This window comes from Crocodylus porosus, unplaced genomic scaffold (assembly GCF_001723895.1).
Source record: "Crocodylus porosus isolate Cpor-Errol unplaced genomic scaffold, CroPor_comp1, whole genome shotgun sequence".
Taxonomy (NCBI): domain Eukaryota; kingdom Metazoa; phylum Chordata; order Crocodylia; family Crocodylidae; genus Crocodylus; species Crocodylus porosus.
The window spans coordinates 7582652-7601027 of NW_017728910.1; the positions used below are offsets into that span (position 1 = coordinate 7582652).

The 18376-nt window shown below is 39.2% G+C and overlaps 1 protein-coding gene across 1 annotated transcript; it reads right to left on the reverse strand.

Moving 5' to 3' along the window:
- Positions 1-876: 876 nt before the first annotated feature.
- KPNA4 (karyopherin subunit alpha 4) lies at positions 877-15709 on the reverse strand. The gene is made up of 10 exons (XM_019532513.1): positions 15696-15709; positions 15283-15487; positions 15132-15176; positions 13504-13635; positions 13092-13220; positions 11076-11180; positions 9201-9272; positions 6668-6830; positions 5431-5525; positions 877-4223 (listed from the first exon to the last, which is right to left on the reverse strand). The coding sequence occupies exons 1-10, from the start codon at positions 15707-15709 to the stop codon at positions 4125-4127; spliced, it is 1059 nt and encodes a 352-aa protein (XP_019388058.1). The 3' UTR covers positions 877-4124.
- Positions 15710-18376: the final 2667 nt, after the last annotated feature.

Genomic DNA, 18376 nt, shown 5'->3' on the forward strand with positions numbered 1-18376 from the left:
GCAGGCAATTCCTACCTGAATAGTTAAAATACTATAACATTAGGCCAGACAGACTATATAGCCCAACAAATAGGACAAAGGTTTTGGAGCAAAACTTTGAATCTACTCCCAGATATGCCACTAACATAACAGAATACTAGAGCAAGTTATTCTGTGACTCAAGTACCCTTGGCTGTAAAGTGGAAAATCATGCTTTTTTCGGGCTTATTCAATAAATGAATGAATGCATTACATGGTAGCAATATGTTTGAGATCACACACACACACACACACACACACACACACACCCCCCGCCCCCCGGCCAAACTCGCTTAAAAACCTCTATTGCTACTGCAGGACAAAAAGGAGTGCCAATGATGATCTGTTGAGTGGATTTCAGTATAAAGTGCAAGCAAGGTCAAAAGTTGTTTATGGACCAGTAGGTACCTCTTAGCTTGGAAAAACACAATAAATAAATCAGCAAGGTGCTTACCAGAGATAAAAGGCCCCTTTCTTATACTTTACCTTGTTAACCATCTTCTAAACTGACAGGGTCATTGTGCCTCACAACAAATGCCTTTGTGGGCAAGTTCAAACCATGTCCCACATTGTTGTCTCCTGTCACTATTATGCTATCTGGTAGCCTTCAGACTCTTCACACTGGTGATGACATCTTAGGAGGGCTGAAACAATCAGCCAAAACTGAATACGCTAAACAGCACCTAACTGACACCAAGGATTTCCAACTTATTTTCAAAGGCCTCAAAGTTACACTGATGAAATCCAAATAGCTTTTACTAGCCATTTACCAAATCTCAACCAGTCAAAAAATCCCCACTAGATGAAATTTAGCAGGCTACAAGTGTTTTTTTGCTAGTAGTTTTTTTGTTTTTTTAAAACTTTCCCCAAATAAAAAACAGAGGTTTTACAAAATTGGACCAAATTACAGTAGGTAAAAGGAGATAAAAAAGAAAACACCATGCCAGTCAAACAGGTTCTGATTTCTAGCATCAAGCACAGTGGACTGCACAACACTTGAAAGGGAGATTTTATTTTGTTTACTTTGGTAACAGACTACATAACTTTGCAATTTAAAATGGGTACCTAGCTATTCAAGCCAGTCTACTCTTGCATATAAGCTCAACTCTTAAAAGAATATCTGTACTTTTAAAAAGTTTCTCCTAAAAGCAAGCATGCTTTTCTTGAAGAATAACCATGGCAAAAAAACCCACAGCCAAATTAACTGGAAAATTCTGTAGCTGAATATGTAGCTAGACGTATAAATACAGTAAAACCTCAACCTAGTACCTTTGGAAAGCACCTACTGAAAAGCTGTTCAGGTACAAGAATTTGTTAAAATAAAACAACTGCAAATTGCTGTATCATATTACGCATAAAAGCCAGGGCAGGGTGGCACCTTAAAAAGATTAACTCATTCAGAAAGGCATAACCTTTTGTATGTGTAGGCAACAGCCTGATTCAGATTCTATAAATCAACCTGCAAAGAGGTTACTAAAAAGAAAGGCATAAAGTAATTTAAATTAATGCAAAAGGAAAAGGGGGAGGAAGGGCTCTGGGAGAGGTGAAGGTAGGTGTAAAATTAAGATATGCAGCAGCATTGGAGTGATTCTCAATCAACGTGCAATGAAGTCCATTTAGGGGTGCTGTGGGATGCTGCTCAGTATTAGCACTCTTGGGTATACAAACAGTTACAAATGAGCCCCAAGATAAACCCAGAGATTTCCCATAGGAATCCATGGTGTCAAAAATGTTCTAACCTGTTATGGTTTGAATTCTTCATAGCAACAGCATTGGTCTTTTAGGTTTTACTTGTATTTTGGTTACAGAAAAATAAGTGTTGACATTTTCTGAAGGGTGCCTTGAGTCTAAAAGGTTAAGAACACCACTGAGGTAGCCCAATATCCTTGGTAAGTAGAACTACAGCATCCATAACAATTCTGATGGTTAAACTCTATTAATCCCACAATTTTTTAGAATTCCAGTCCTTCAAGAGAAATCTCTCATTTCACTGCCAAACGTCTTACATTAGAAAGTAACAGGAAAATAAAATCATAGAAAGGCATTCTTATTTTCAAGCTCCTTACATGAATAATTTTCTATTTTCTACTTTAAGTCATTCTTTGTCCCATATATCATCCTATACAGCTTTCAGCTCTGAGTCAATAATTAGATTAAGAAGAACAATTTGTTAAACCAACCAATCCAAATGCTTGTGTACCCAAATACTTATTTAAAAAGTTATAAGCTTATACAAAAGACACAGCAAATACAACACTGTTATATGTTTTAATGTTTATTTCCCCAAGACAGCCTAGCCTGCTCTCTACTTGGATAAATTTCACAAGCTAGTTTTTTGCTGCTTCTAGTTTTAAACTTTAACCATGTTTCTGATGACAAGGAATGCTGCAAAAATACTCTAGTCCAACAAAGAGTTATGATCACAAAATAATCTTTATCCATTCATTCTACAGTGTTTCAGAATTACCAGTCGATTTTAAAACACAAGGTAGATATAGATGCTAATGGTGGCTAACCTGGTATGTTTTATTATAGCAAACTGTTGTTCATGCAACACTTGTGCTCAAAGGGGAAGGCACAGCATTTCCTACAATGAGCCACCTTATAAAGAGTTTTCCTTTTCGTACAAATTTGTAATGTCACTTTTAATTTAGTGTGCAGAACCTCAAAACTGAGGCATTCTTCCAATTATAAAAACACTTGCATGCTTTTATGCAAGTTTTAAAAATACAAAGTTTTCTCTCTAAAGTGGCTCAAAATAGATTGTTCATGGCTGCCTACATCTAAGATAAAAAGTAGTCTAAAACAATTGGACAGATTAGGCATATTAATTAAGGTGTTCAAACCATGATTTGATTTGTACATCTATTCACACCTCTTCGGTCTTTATTCAGCAGTACATATGCACCAAATTTAAATTTTAGAAGTTTCCATATCATTTTCATAGAAAACAAAGTTTGAAAACAAGTAACATTGAAACACAGCACGGTATTCTACCACAACGGAAACGTTTGGTTACAGGACTCAACAAAATCTAAAAATGAGCTATGCTTGTAGATTACCACATGCAAAGGTCTTCATGTTATCTTTGAAAATGAAAAGGATGATGATTTTATTACCACATTTTACTGTTTTCTACTATTATGGCAACTTGTGTACTGCAACACAGTCTATTTGAGGGGAAATGTATGATTTTTTTCTCCATGCAAAAATCTACACAAATTAGTTTTGATGATATGGAAAGCTTTTTCATAACATCAAACATTCATCTGGTGCAAATGCACAGGGAAGCCTTCCTGAAAATTCTGACTTTACAAACAACTAATAAGCCATACAGGAAAGAAATTAAAAATAACTAAAAGAAAAATTAAAAAGGGAAAAGAAAAGAAAAGAAAAAAAAACAAACAAAAAAAAAACACAGGCTGCAGGAGTAAACTAGAGTCTGCTGCTAAACCGGTCTTTGTTTTTGTGTCCAGTGTAAGTTAACACTTATGAACTCATTTTGATGATTTACTAGGTTTATTATCAGCCCCCTGAAGGCGAATCAAGCTTGCATGCGTTCACATACAGCATCACAACCATACTCTCGTACACACGCCACTCCAAGACTAGGAGTCTGCTTCATGACTGAAGAGCCCTAGATTTGAAACAAGAGCCTGGCTCCACAGCATTGAGTCCAGACATTCATTCAATGTTGTCCATTCACACGGTGCTTCATAGCAAGGCCTGGGCTCATTCTCCTTGGACTTATATGGGCATCCTATTCTCTTTTATGCTTGATGATGATAGTACTGCATTTCCCCCCCAATTGCTCTAATAAGTCATTGTTCCTTTCTCAGGCACTGAAGATCTTTGACCTGTAGCCCTTTTTCTTTGAACAATCTAAATAAGCATTCAGTGTGAAGTTTTTCATTACATTTTGCCACTCATTCTCACTCGCACCCACTCGCCATCTTGACTTCATTTGGGCTTTTCTGTGATTCCAAATGAAATCTTCACATTTTCTTTCCCGATTTAATGCAGCAGCGGATCCCATGAGCCAAGATTGATGGATCAAACCATTTTTTATTCAGTGCTGCATTGTACCTAACTTCCAAGTCATCGCTCTAAAACTGGAACCCTTCTGCTGGTACATTGGTAGATGAATTGAAACCAAATGTTCCACCTTGTATTGCCTCTGGAACAAGGCTAGGATCTTCATCAATCTGTAACAGAACAAAGAAGCATTTAGAATGGGTACAGAAAGGCTAAACATGACAAATTAGACATGTCTATCATTTTGTACCAGACAGTCACCAGGATCTAGTGTTTAAAAAAAATCCACAGCTTTGTGTAAATAGTTATTGAGACACGTTTTGGTTCATTCGTGGCAGCCTGACCATAGAATCTACAGTCGAGTAACACCTTGTATTTATAAACCTTGCACCCCAAAGAACTGCAAGTTTGTATTAAAACAAAATTACAGACTATATGGTGGATAGGTTGAAGTGTGTGGCAGCGATCACATTAAATTTTTTTGAGGGGGACAGGACAAACTTCTCTTTGCACTTTGAACATAGTAAATTACTTTGAAAAAGCACATTTACGTATTGAGATTACTGGTTTTCAACCTTTTTCATTTGCAGATCCCTAAAAAAATATAAAATGGAGAGGTGCAGACCCCTCTGAACTGTAAGCGTGGGTATTCACATACTTTTGATTGATAACAGTCATCTTTCATGGACCCCTTAGACAATGTCTACGGATCCCCAGGAGTCTGTGGAACCACAGGTTGAAAACTACTGATTTAGACTAAAATATTCTGAGATATAGTCATGTAGGAAAGAAGAGCTGCTAAGGCCCTTAAGCTTGCTGTCAGATATCTATAAATTGATGATCAGGATTTCAATGCATTATAACACCACCACTTGCTACTCAGTGCAACTGGAAACCTAATAAATGTGAGATTGGCACTATCTAGATACAAGCTAGCTATAAAAAAAATTACTTCTGAAGACCAGAGGAACTTAGGCTAAATAATGTTGGTGCAATGGTTCTCATCCTAGTTATGTATCAAATATTTCTCTTAAAAAGAAGCCCCTCTTTTTAAATGACAACTCGTTCAACTTAGAAGAGCTGATGCAATGAGGTAAGCATGACCTACTTAAATTTTTCCTGTCTACCTATGTCTCCCAACTATCAAAAACCGAAAAATTAGTTTCAGCAAGACATTTTATTTAAAGCATATTTGTTCAAAACACCTCAAAACTGAAGTTTACAGTATATCGCTGGAACAAATATGCACATATCTACCTACTGACACTATCGATCAAATATAATTACAGTAAATGCTAGAAACAGATTTAACCAGTGTAAAGTCTCTAGGCACTTTGATAAATAAAATTAAATGCGACAAAACTACTATACACTTACATCATCTGAAGAGAAGAACTGATCAATGATCTCATAAGCAAGTTTGTAGATGTCTTCATTTTCATGATTCTGTAGCTGTTCAATTTTTTCCAACCCTGCAGGAAATATTTCAGAGAAGGAATCAATCAGAAGGTTAAAATATTAGATCTGACACTTAAGTTAACCTACCACCTGTCGTCTCACCTCACCCATTAAATTCAACTATCCCCATGTTAGCCAAGTCTTGTATAGTTAAAAAAGTTCGGGGGACACTAACAACAGAATTAGAATGCAACATGTTTAGGCTTATCTATACATGCAGCTAATGCTGATTAACTCCATGCATGGATGCTTATTATATTTTTTAATTTACTTTTTTTTTTTTTTTTTAAACTGTGTAACAACTCAATTGGGATTCTCCAACCATGAAAAAGCGTTCAGGAGTTCGGGGAAAATAAAGTAATCATCATCACAGTATTAGTGCCTCAGGCTTTAAGACAGCTACACTATAATGCAGTCATGTAGAATAAGTAGCATGTACCTCCCAGTCAAGGAGACAAAAGCACAGCTACCAGGAAAGTACAGTAGGAAGTTCTCACTCAGGTCAGAGTTTCTTCAGTCACTAAAGCACCTCTCAAATTTTCTGATGCTCCTCTCCTAAACACGATTCACTTACATTTTAAATCCTCTGTCCTTTTTAAAATCTCCTGATCTCCAAAAGCATCACCCTCATCTCAAGTAATGTGCAAGAAAGGTGATTCCCTGAGAACTTGTAGCGATCATTTAAACATTAAAATAGTTACTTTTCCTAAATGGAGAATTCCAGTGGATTGGCAGCTATTTCACAACATTTAAAAGATATTATATCTTTTAGTTATATTTTCAAGGCACCACTATTAATAATTTCTTTTAATCAAATTATTTCCAGATACATTTTTAAATAACTCATTAAGTTTACAACTTAAGGAAAAAGACAGACACAGCAATGTACTATTTTGTAAACTATGGCAAAATAACTTGAAGTTGGGATTCTTCACTTCCATGACTGGATTTCTTACATATTGTATTGGGTTATATAAAGGTTTCCTTAGACAGACAAGTTTGTATCGAGATTCTCTCAAAGCAGTACAAAGTGAAACTGGCATAATAAGAAAGATACGCAACAAATGACTATTACAGAACAGGTAGTAAATGGGCTTCACCGTTCATTATATTTGCAGCTACAGCAAGCTGTAGTGCGAAATAATTTATATCATACCTGCACACTCTTCTATAAGGTTGGCTATGGTTTCCGCTTCATCTTCAGCCATTTTTAATATATTACTTAGTCCATCCAGCACCACTTGTACAACTTGAGCATCTTTTACTGTTAGCAAGTTGCAAAAAGGAGGAATTACATTTTGCTGAATTAAGTATGCCACCTAGAAGAGAGCAATATGTAAATTAAAAATATTTAATTAAACCATGTGCAAGAGCAAAAAAAAAGGAGAAGAGTTACTGAAAAAAGAAATAGAAAAGAAAAAACCCACAAGCCACCACTTTTCAGGAACACAAGAAAGAGCTAGAGTTGATACCTTGCCTCTTAACAGCTAAACCTTAAGAATGTTTTAAAGCATTTTAAAAATGTATAAAAATTCAGTCCCACATATCCATTTTATGCTTTGAAAATACATTCTAAATTCAGATTACACAATGAAAACCCACTAACTGGTATAATTTAGTACACTGCGGGCACCATCTACATGTACCATTAATTCATAGCAATAAACTCTGGCATATCATGCTGGAGTGTATTGCTCCCAGGCATTGTGTTTGAACCTGTACCCAGAACCGAAGCATGCTGAGTTGGGTCAGAACAGTCCAGGCTGGCAGGGGGCCTGAGAGGTCAGCTCATCAGCCTGGGGCTGTTCCCCGCCCAGCTCAAGATGCTGCAGAGGGGCTGGCTGGGGCATGAGGGTGCTCCAGTGTGGGGCTAGCCTGCAGGCAGCCCTTGAACTGAAACACCCTTATGCCAAAGCCAGCCCCATCAGCATCTACATGCACACTGCTGGGGAGTAAATAACTCTGCCACAGGACACTACTTGCTAGCCAAGTACTAGCCTACAGCAAAGTTGATTAGTTTGCTCCATCCTAACAGCACTGCACATATATATGCAGAGACATTTACTGCAGAGCTAATTAGGAAACAGCAGTAAAGATCTCGTATAGAGGCGCCCTGTCATCCCAAAGACCAGAAGTAGTCTCAGCCTGACCCCACTGAAGTGGGCTTGGTTTACACTGTGTCCTTGCAAACCCAAACTTTATTTCTATTTGGCAACTGGTGCCCAGCTTTATTGGTATGTGCTGTTGTCAGTGATTTCTACAGAATGCACACACAAAGATGACTGTCAGCAAAGCAGTGAATAAATCCTCCTCCTCCTCACATGGATTTTAAAGCATGTTTTTTGCTCTCTTTTAGAAGAAAATACAGATTCCTACTGCTCAAGAGTCCTATCAGATATGAAACAGATTTTTTTTTAAGCAAGTTACTGTAATGTATTATAACATCACTTTCATCTTTCGCCCTCAAAGTTACTCTCCGCCGACATTCCTAGGCCACCAAGTGTGTACTTGAAGCACTTCAGTACTGTACCGTTGTAGAGCTCCCAGCCACTAGGGGTGCACCGATAGAGGTTTTATGAGCCAATGCCCATTTTTAAGGAAGCATATTGGCCAATACCAATCCGAATTCTGATATGCAGTCCAGCAGCTTTGAAGAGGAGCATCTGGCTGGTAAGTCGTCGGGGTGGAAGAGGTGGGGACGGGGACAAGAGTGGGGACAGGCTGAGGCCCCTGTGGCAAGGGAGGGAGTGGGACTGGGACAGGGGCAGGCGCTGCTCAGTTGGGGCAGGAGATAAGAGCCGTGGCTCATCTGGAGGCCATGTGGAACAGGGGGCAGCTCCCACCACTGCATGCACCCTGGGAGGGCATGGGGGGGCACGCCCCCAGATCTGCATGGGGCGGGCTGGGGCAGCACCTGGCTTCAGCCACCCTAAAATCCACCATTACCTCCCTCACTGCAGGGGCCTCCATTTGTTTCTCCCCCTACAATCCTTTCCTCCCTCCTCCCCTTCTACCACAACAGACTTACCAGCTGGATGCAGCTCTCCAAGCTGCTGGGCTGTGCTCCTCACCATCTACATGCTGCACTGTGGCTCTGCATGCACAGGGCATTTATTGGCCACATTAGGCAAAAAAGTTTGATTTCCAATACAGTCAACTTTCTTTATATCTGTGCCAATCCAATAATTGGACCGATGCATCAGTGCACCTTTACCAGCCACCTCCACCACTAAAGCACTTCAAAAAAAAAAAAAAAATCACTGTGATGGCATACAGCAGCAGGGCTCTCCAGCCAGAGACTGCAACAGGTAATTGCTCTCCATTCCCCACCAACATCCATGATGAAGGGGGGCCAGGAACAGAACTCCATCTGTGAAATGCTGTAAGCTTGAGCAACCTCATCACACATGGCTGGAGTGTAGATGGCTTAAGAAGTGCTTCAAAGATGTTCCTTACTTCTGAGGATTGTTTCTGAAGCACTTCAGCCATGCACATGTTGGAGCACTTCAGACAAAAAACCTTTGCCCAGGACTCGTCTAGGTCACTCCCAACATGGAAACTAAAAAGTTTCCACATAAATATCATTTCACTAATTCACCAAAAAATTATTTCAAGGAAGTGGTGTTTGAACAATTTCAGAAGCACCAAAAGGGAAAAAGTGCATTAGTTTTAGGGAAACATTTACTCACTTGATCTTTTCTTCCACTGATTGTTAAGTTGCTTATAGCCCAAGCAGCTTCTTTTTGAGTACCAAAATCACCCTAAAAGACAATAATGATCAATTGTAGATTATTTTATTCATATTTAAAATATTCCTCCTGCTTAAATATAATATTTAAATATAATATTTTAGTAATTGTTTTGTTATAGGAGGACTTAAAATGAGGAAATGAGTAACCCACTTTCATAGTAAACTCAGTTTAAACCTGGGGAGATGGGGGAGAAGGGCAGAAAGAAAGTAAGTATCTTGTAAGTAGAAAGTAGGAGGATGAAAGTTTGTTCTTCCCCATGCTCCATCTTCTATTGCCTATGCAGCCTGGAGGACCCCCCCTGAGCACTATCCTGCCTGGAAAGTCTTCAGCTGCAGAGGAGGAAAAAGTTTTTCCTCTCCTCTGGAACAAGAATGTGAAGAGAGAAAAAAAAACCAAACAAACCACCCAACTGTACCACTATCTCTTCATCAGCAGCCTGCAACATCTCATAATGATGAGCACTGTACTGGAACTTCAAAATTTCAAGTATATATAGCATTTATAAAATTCCAACAAAAGCACTTTATACCATAGACTCAGCATCCTTTCATCTTCAGGATGCAAAATGGTTTCAGCAGCAACTATAAAAAACAAATCTGTGCTAAAATTTCTATACACTACTAGTGAAATGTCATGAGAAAAAAATAGCTACTTTCAAACTATGTTTTATTATTATTTTGCATCCTATTTCCTCACCCTCCTCTGCTAGGACCCAAGACTTCCCATGCTCTTCCCCCACTCCATTCACTTTGACGTTATTCCCTCCTCTCATCTCAGTGGAAGGAAGGCAAGTATTAAAATGAGAAATATTTTAAAGAGAAATACAGCCCAGAACAGAAACTGACAGTGTACTCCACACATGCTCAATCAGGAATTTCAAATCAGTACATTAAAAATACAGTACCATAGCAGTAAGCCTCTTCCCTCCACCACAAAAAGCTGGATGTGGTGATACAAGGCAAGAGGGACCGCTCTGCTAGCTTTTCTGCCTAATCTCAGGAATGTGAGGACACACATGAAGAGTTTCATACTAACAGCAAAAGGCAGTTACTGGCACAGAACTACTACAATTGTTGTTACTTTCTCATATAGCTTTCTACTTCTGCATAAGATCCAGGGGTAAAGATTTTAAAAAGGGACACATACCCACTGATTCTGTAGCCTGCCAATAAAAGAAAAAATAATTTGGGACTCTTCTGCAGGGAGTGGATACATGGGAGACAAAATTAAGTTTGCAAATGGTATCAGCAAACATCTCTTTTGGTTACTGGGCTGGAGGGAGGGGGAAGCAAAGGGCTCTATATTCATATGAAGGGTATCACCCCCAGGATTATACACAATGGTTGACACCACAAATTACACCAATTCTTGGCTGTTAAGATCCTCAGACATTTAAAAAAACTGGCTTACCTCCATGTCTTCATTTTACAAGGAAGCAAAGAGCTTTTTACCACATTTTACCAATAACAACCATTGTTTTGCATGAAGCAAGGGTGTAGGTTGTAGCCATGTTGGTCTAAGGACATAGGCAGACAAGGTTATTTGGGTGAATCTGATCTTTTATTAGACCAACTTAAACAGTTGGAAAAAAAAAAAGCCTGATCAATGGCACCTTTTGAAGTTTCAATAAGAGACATTTAGACGCTCGTTAAACAAAAAGATTATGTAGCAACTAGCAATTTATGGAAATATACTATTATACTTCGTCCCTAGGGAAACCAACAAAAACAAAGACTTAAAATCTGTAGGAATTTCAAAAATATGCCTCCTTTTTCTTGTGGCCAACAGTACAAAAGGAACGTGTTATCTAACCTTATCTAGAAGATGTATTATCATGGGAACAAGGTTTGCATCTATCACTGCCTGAACTTGCTGCTGATTTCCTGCAGTGATGTTAGATAGGAACCATACTGCTTCCTGCAAAGTAAAAAGTACAGACATTAAATAGTGTGGAGGAGTATTTGAATAACAATTTCTAACTTGAGACTTAAACTTACAATTTAAAAATCAAAGACATACTAGCATCCACAACTGAAAATGGGTTTTTTTTGTTATTAAACTGCATTGAAAATCATAACAATCCAGACACAGCAGAAAACTGACAAAGTAGGGGTAACAAAATTATTATTGTAAACTAGAAGAGATAAGAGGATTACACTAAACCTGAAGATTAACTGGCATGATTTCTAAGGTGATCAATGTGTCATTTTAGATTTGACCTCAACAGTTTATTCAGCCATCCTTATGTTCTAATGCCACCACTATTTCCAACTGAAGGCTGAGAGAGCTCTAAAGGAAGTTAGATCTACATTGCTTTTGGCAGGCACTCAAAGATGATACTCACTGCTCTTTATCTCATGAAAAATCTGTTTCCTCTTTATCTCTGTTCTCAAGTATTCCAAAAATATATTTATTCATAAATATGAACAAAAGAAATTATTGTGCTCCTAGTTCCACTGACATCAACAGTTTATCCAAGAGAAGAACAGGCAACATATAGATGTAAGAAAAGTGCCATTCTTCCAGAATATAATGCTCAAGACAAGTGAAGTAGGGGTCAGGAAGATAGACGAGTGCCCAACACTGCAGTTATGTTGGACATTGTATTCATTCACTCTGGAAAGTAAATTTGGGCCAGGTAGAGGTTTTTGTTATGGAAGGTTTTGTGTAACATTCTCAGTATCAAAATACAAAGCTTTCATAACTGCATGGACAGTTTCAGGAATTAAGCTTTTAGAAATATCATCTAAATTTAAGATTTTAGCCCCCAACCTGAAAAGGGCACTTTGGTCCAAAAGATTGTGCAGCATGGTCTCAACTGTACAGCTGGTCCAATAAAAAGAAAAAAAGCCATCGTGTTTCTCACTAAGATTATACAAGATAAATTATTCACCCAGAACAATCAGTACTGTACATAAAAGACATTAAAATAAGAGCTTCCATAATCACCACACTTAACCAGATAATTTAGTTACCTTACAATCCACCCTTAGGGCTGCTCTATATAAACCAAATGTTTTCAATTTGTCTCAGTATAACAGCTTATTTGATGCTGCTTATTCAAATTGGGAATACAAGATAGATAACTCCCTGATTCTAATTTATCAAGTCAAATAATCTTGACTAAACCTCTTGGATCAGATCACAGGATCACTTACATCAGTGAACCTGTTAGAGATTTTTAGGATGTCTAGACTAATCTGGTGAGCTTATCTTGGTCTTTAATCATTGGCAATGTTGTAATACAACATGCCTCAGATGCACTCCAAAATCAGCACTTTATCCATCAGTGCCCCCATTTTGAAGCTTTTGTACACTTACACACACATACACTCCCCCCTCCCAAATAGAGCACTACTAAAAGTATAAATTAAGAATTTAATTAGAATAGTTTCCCCAATCACACAAGCCATTCAGACAGACATCCAAATACCTCTTTTTCATCATTTCCAAGAGTCAGTTTAAATCAGCTGTATTCCAATCTTAATAGAATAAAGTACTCCACATAACAAATCATTAAAGCATGTTATACAAATATGGCAGACCCCTCAGAAATTTTGGTCTGTAAAAGTTAGACTGACAGCCTGCAACACAAGATAAAAGCTGAATTTTTATACAAATCCTAATAAAATAATTTCAGCAAGTCAAGGAAAGTATGATAGTATCAAGCCTTTTAGGTTAGAACTTGGTATAACAAATATGAATTATAAGTACTCACTAGTTTAGGTTATAATTTGTGGAATGCAAAGCATCAGAGAATAAGTGGACAAAATATTTACAACATAAATGACTCAAGGAACAGTTTGGCTTCTATATGTATTTACATACCTTATTAATTTTTTCTTTGGGATGTGTCAGAAGGGCTGGGAAATGTGAAAGTGCTTCACAATTCAGAACTACTTGCGTTTGTTCATCAGTCCCTGTAACAATGTTTCCTACAGCTCTCAGCGCAGCAGTCTGAAACAGAACACTATTTAAAGACTGTGGAACATTTGAAACAGTTGGGAGAACAATTTTCAATGATATTTCTAGAAAGCTGATTCTAAGTTAAAGTATGAAAACACTTAAAGCAAAAAATATTTTATCCAAAAGTAGGGGGGGAAAAAAAAAAAGACATTTGCAGAGTTTCAGAAACTGAAGCACCTGCAGAGACATGTTGCTAAATATTTAAACAATAATCAAACCAAAAGTTACACAAAGTCACTAAGCCTTTGTTTCAGAATGTACAATCTGAACTTACTTGCACTTTAACTTCTTGGTGACTGAGAAGAGGAACCAAATGAGGGACTATTCCAGAATCTATCACCATCTGGATCTGTTCATTACCAGCATCCGTTAGGTAGGAAAGAGCCCAGACTGTATCCACCAATATCTAACATAAAAAAATAGAATTAAACCAATACAAAAGAGGAAGCTCTAAACAACACATGCCAAGTCAGACATGAAAACTATTTTTAGAAACTGGTAAATGAAAACAAAAGCCCAGAGACTACTTAAATGTTTAATGCACATCTCAGAATAAGTTTTTTTCCAACCCAAATTATGTCCTTTATTGATGTAATCCAACCAACAAAACAGTAACCAAAACAAGCTTTCCTACCACTCTGAAGCATGATATATTTCACTTGAAAAAGCAATTGCATTTTAGACTTTATTATTCCCTTGCTCCTTGGGAGTGCATGTGGCCCCCTGGAGCCGGCTCCGCCCCTGCCCAAACTGGCAGCAGGCAGCAGTAGGGGAGCCAGCTTCGTGCTCCTTCTGCTGCAGCTGCCTTCTGTTGCAGGCAGAGAGCTGTGGACCTGGGTCCCTGGCCCCATAACCCTGGCAGCTGGGGGCCCCCTCCAACAGGGCTGGGGGAGTGTGGGGTACCAGCAAGGGCTGTGGGGGGCCTTTAATCATGAATTTTGCCTTTTTTCTTGGGAAAAACCAGGTGCCCTGCTCATGACATAAGCACCTGGTTCCAGTCATCACAAGTGAGGGGCTAATTAACACACACATCCTGTGTCTGTGTGTTGGGGGGGGGCAGACAGACACAGGGTGGGGAAGGAGGAGGTGTACCTTGAAACACTTGACTCTGCTGGGGCCTAGCCCAATAAACTCCATGGAAAAAAAGTGAGCCTCTTGGATTTGGATTAATATCATGCATTGTTTGTGCTATGTATTAGTGTTGCTTAAAAGTGCACTTATTGAGTACTTGTACTAAGACTTATACCAGTTTTTTGGATGAATTAAATGACTGCAGGCATTTTATTTCAAAGTTAACATTTTCAAATTTGCCCCTCACTTCTACATACTCAGGGACAGCAGGTTCAAAGGGTAGCACAGGCAGAGAGCTGCACTGCAGAAGAAGTTGTGGGAACAAAGGGCAAACAGGTCACTTGACCCCACCCGAATTAAATTTTTTGCTGCGGTATTTGGGGAGGGACAAATTCAAGGCAAAGCTCTAATAATTAGATTATATACCTGGAAATTACTATGAATTTATACACTTTCCATATATAGAATCTAATTATTGAGGGGTTCTCTTATATTCAGGGTTGTCTTGTATTTGAGCAAGTACAGCGTTTATTAAAAGGATAAGTGGACTGCATAAACAGCTGCTTTTCTTATGTAAAGAAAAGTACATTCAGTATGTAATCATAACATTATAAACATTTCCTTCCATATATGCATAAGGCATTTGAAATGCACGCTCTCAAAAGAAGTCCTTAGGAAGCAAAAGGAAGACGAGAGGCTTAACATTTCTTTTCTTAAAAGGTACCTCGCCATGATCAGCTGCTTCTAAAATGACCTTAGGCTATAATCACCAGAAGTGCCAGAATGAGATACTTGATTAAGAAGCACTTTATGGGAAATTTTATTACTTACATTTACATCTGTGTGGTGAATTAAAACACAGAGGGCTGGAAGGATCTGAGGAAGGGAGGCAGATAGAAAACATTTAATGTTAAATAATGTTCAAGACATTCACCAGTTCCAGTATAATACATTTAAATTTATAAACATAAATTTAATTCACCTCCTGAATGGTTTCCATCGGTGGAGGTGGATCTTTGTGACGGCACAAGTTGACCATGACCCATGTAACATTTCTTAAGAATGTTATAGGAATAGATGGGCTGATGAAGGACAACAGGGGCTTCACAACTCCAAGACTAATAACGTAATCTCTACATTGAGGTCCATCACCTGTATAAACAGCAAGTGATTTTATGAGGTAAAAACTATTTTACAAAAATGGCTTCTACAGAACCATTTTCTGAGGTTAAAAGTAAACAATTCAGGGCTGAATTTTCAAAGCAACCTAGGAGCTATTCTCTCTATTCACAAGTACAACCTGTGCTGTAAATGTGGCTCCAGGGGTTGAACCACTGGATACACTGCTGTAACCTTTAGCAAGAGACGATGTCAGAATACATTATTTCCCAGTACCTACTGATCAGCATTACTAACCAAAATACTAATAGCTCAAAAGAACCAAAAACAAAACAGAAACCCCCCATAAACATCTTTTCAGTGCTAAAGGAATGTAAGCAGTTTAAAATGACCCATCCAGTGTTCAGTATCTTGGGAAAGCAGGCAGCTTTTTATGAGTCTTGTGAATGTAAACCTCTCAGAAAATGAGGGTTCACTGTCCATGGCACTGGATCCATCCACAAGGACAGCACTAATGAAAGTCAAGGGGCTTGTTCAAGATGCAGTAAATAACTCTATTTTGATTCCCTCTCCCAGTAAGTACTTGAATTCTAGAAAGACTGGCTATCTACAATACAAACACAGAAAAGTGGCAATTGATAACAAAGGGGGGGAAGGCAGGGATACTGCAACACAGATTAATGGAACCCCAAAGGTACAGATCAGAGATTTATGTAAAAGTGACCTGTGAAAGGTTTGTTACTTAAACACAACAAAACATTCTTTTTTTCCTCTCTGTCCCTAGATGTATTCAAGTCAGCAAGGCCGGATGAGCTTCATCCCAAGATCCTGAAGGAACTGGCAGAGGAGATCTCAGAGCCCTTGTCAATGCTCTTCATACAGTCATGGGAGACGAGCCAGGTTCCACAGGACTGGGAAAAGGCCTATATAATGCACACCCCGCCCTCCCTTAAAAAAAAAAAAAAAAAAAAAAAAGCAAGGAGGGGGACTCAGGGAACTACAGACCAGTTCGACTTCACCTCAATACCTGGGAAGCCACTGGAGCATATCCTAAGGGAGGCATCTGGAGGAGGAAGGGAACCAGCTTCAGCCAGTACAGATTTATGAAAAACAAATCATGTCAAACCTGATCTCCTTCTTTGACCAAGTTACTACTTGGGTGGATGAAGAAAATACTGAAGATATAATATACCTGGACTTCAGCAAGCATTTGACAATGTCCCCACATGACTCTCTCAAACAAACTGGAGAAATGTGGGTTAGATAAAACTTCTACAAGTTGGATACATAGCTGCTGGGCTCAAAAGCCACAAACAAAGGGTAATTATTAACGGATCCATGTCTGAATAGCAGGAAGTTTCTAGTGGAGTCCCACAGAGATCTGTCCTCAGCCCAGTGCTATTTAATGTGTTTACCAACAATTTCAATGCTGGAATAGAAAGCTTCTTGAGCAAGTTTGCAGAGAACATGAAACTGGGAAGGACTATGAACACATTAGAGGATGTGAGCACAACTGAGAAGGATCCTGACAGATTGGAAAGTTGGGCTAGACTAACAGGATTAAGTTCAACGCAGATACATGAAAGGTGCTAAGCCTCGAAAGGAATAATCCAAAGCAAATAAAAATGGGCGACACCTGGCCGAATGGCAGCACTACGGAAAAGGACTCGAGAGTCTTGGTAGATACCAGAATTGCCATGAGTCTGCCATGTGATGCAGCCACACGAAAGGTAAATATGGTTTTGGGCCAAATCAATAGAAAAATTACGTGCAAGACAGGAGGTGACAGTGCCTCTCTACTTGGTATTGGTTAGGCCTCATTTGGAGTCCATGTGCAGTTTTGGGCTCCACATTTTTAAAAGGATGTGGAGAAGTCAGAGAGGGTCCAAAGGTCAGCAACAAGGATAATCAAGGCCTTAGAAGGCAAGTCATATGAGGATAGTCTGAAAGAGCTAGGAAGATTCAGTTTGCAGAAAAGATGCTTAAGGGTCATGACAGCAGTCTTGAAATACTTGAAAGACTACCATAAGAAGGAAGTCACTTTTTTCTCTCTTGTTGTAGAGAGGACACAGACCAATAGCTTGAAGTTACAGCAAAGTAAACTTAGATTGGATATCCATAAAAAAATCTTCACTGCAAGAACACTGAAACAGACTGTCTAGGGAAGCTGTAGACTTTCCATCACTGGAGATGTTCAAGAATAAGCTGGATAGCCACTGGTTAGGGATGACATAGGTGTAGGTGCCTATTTTCTACCATGGGTATTTCCCATACCTCTGGGCTTTGCTGGTTGCTCCCTGCCCTCCTCCCCCTGGCTTCTTCTGCAACTTGTCAGGATGTTTTCAAGCTTCCTCAGAGGCTCTGGGTGTTGTCTACAGCTAAGGCTAGGGACTTTGACTGAGGTGTGCCAATTTTCCTGCTGGGACCAAAGCCTGGCAAGAAGGTCTCTCCCCTCAGCTCAAAGTTAGACTGGTCACCATACTTGGTGTCAGGAAGGAATTTTAACCCATCGTCAGACTGCTATGGACTGTGGGGTTTTTCCCTTCCTCTGTAGTGGGGGCTGTGGCCTCCTACCCAAGACCTCTCAAACATGTATTGACATTTTATAGAAGCAAGACACTGGTTGCTGTGGTTCCCTTACTTTACCTGTGGCAGGTTAGGGTTAGTCTTATGTAGAATTTAAATGATAGTTGTTTGGGATTGTTTGGATAGGGATGACTGCGCCTCAGGCAGGGGGGTGGGACTAGATGACCTCTGGAGGTCCCTTCCAACTCTACTCCTCTATGACTATGTAGTTTCATAGTAGCTAGAGTCGGAAGGGACCTAGGTAGATCAGCTAGTCCGACCCCCTGCCTTGGCAGGAAAGAGCACCGGGGTCAGATGACCCCGGCAAGGTGCTCATCTAACTTCCTTTTAAAAATCCCCAGGCTAGGAGCCTGCACCACTTCCCCTGGAAG

Coding starts and splice junctions, on each gene's coding strand:
- KPNA4 (XM_019532513.1), bottom strand. Junction 13,221..13,503: donor ACCAAGAAGTTAAAGTGCAA/GTAAGTTCAGAT, acceptor GTTCTGTTTCAG/ACTGCTGCGCTGAGAGCTGT. Junction 9,273..11,075: donor TAATACATCTTCTAGATAAG/GTTAGATAACAC, acceptor ATTGTCTTTTAG/GGTGATTTTGGTACTCAAAA.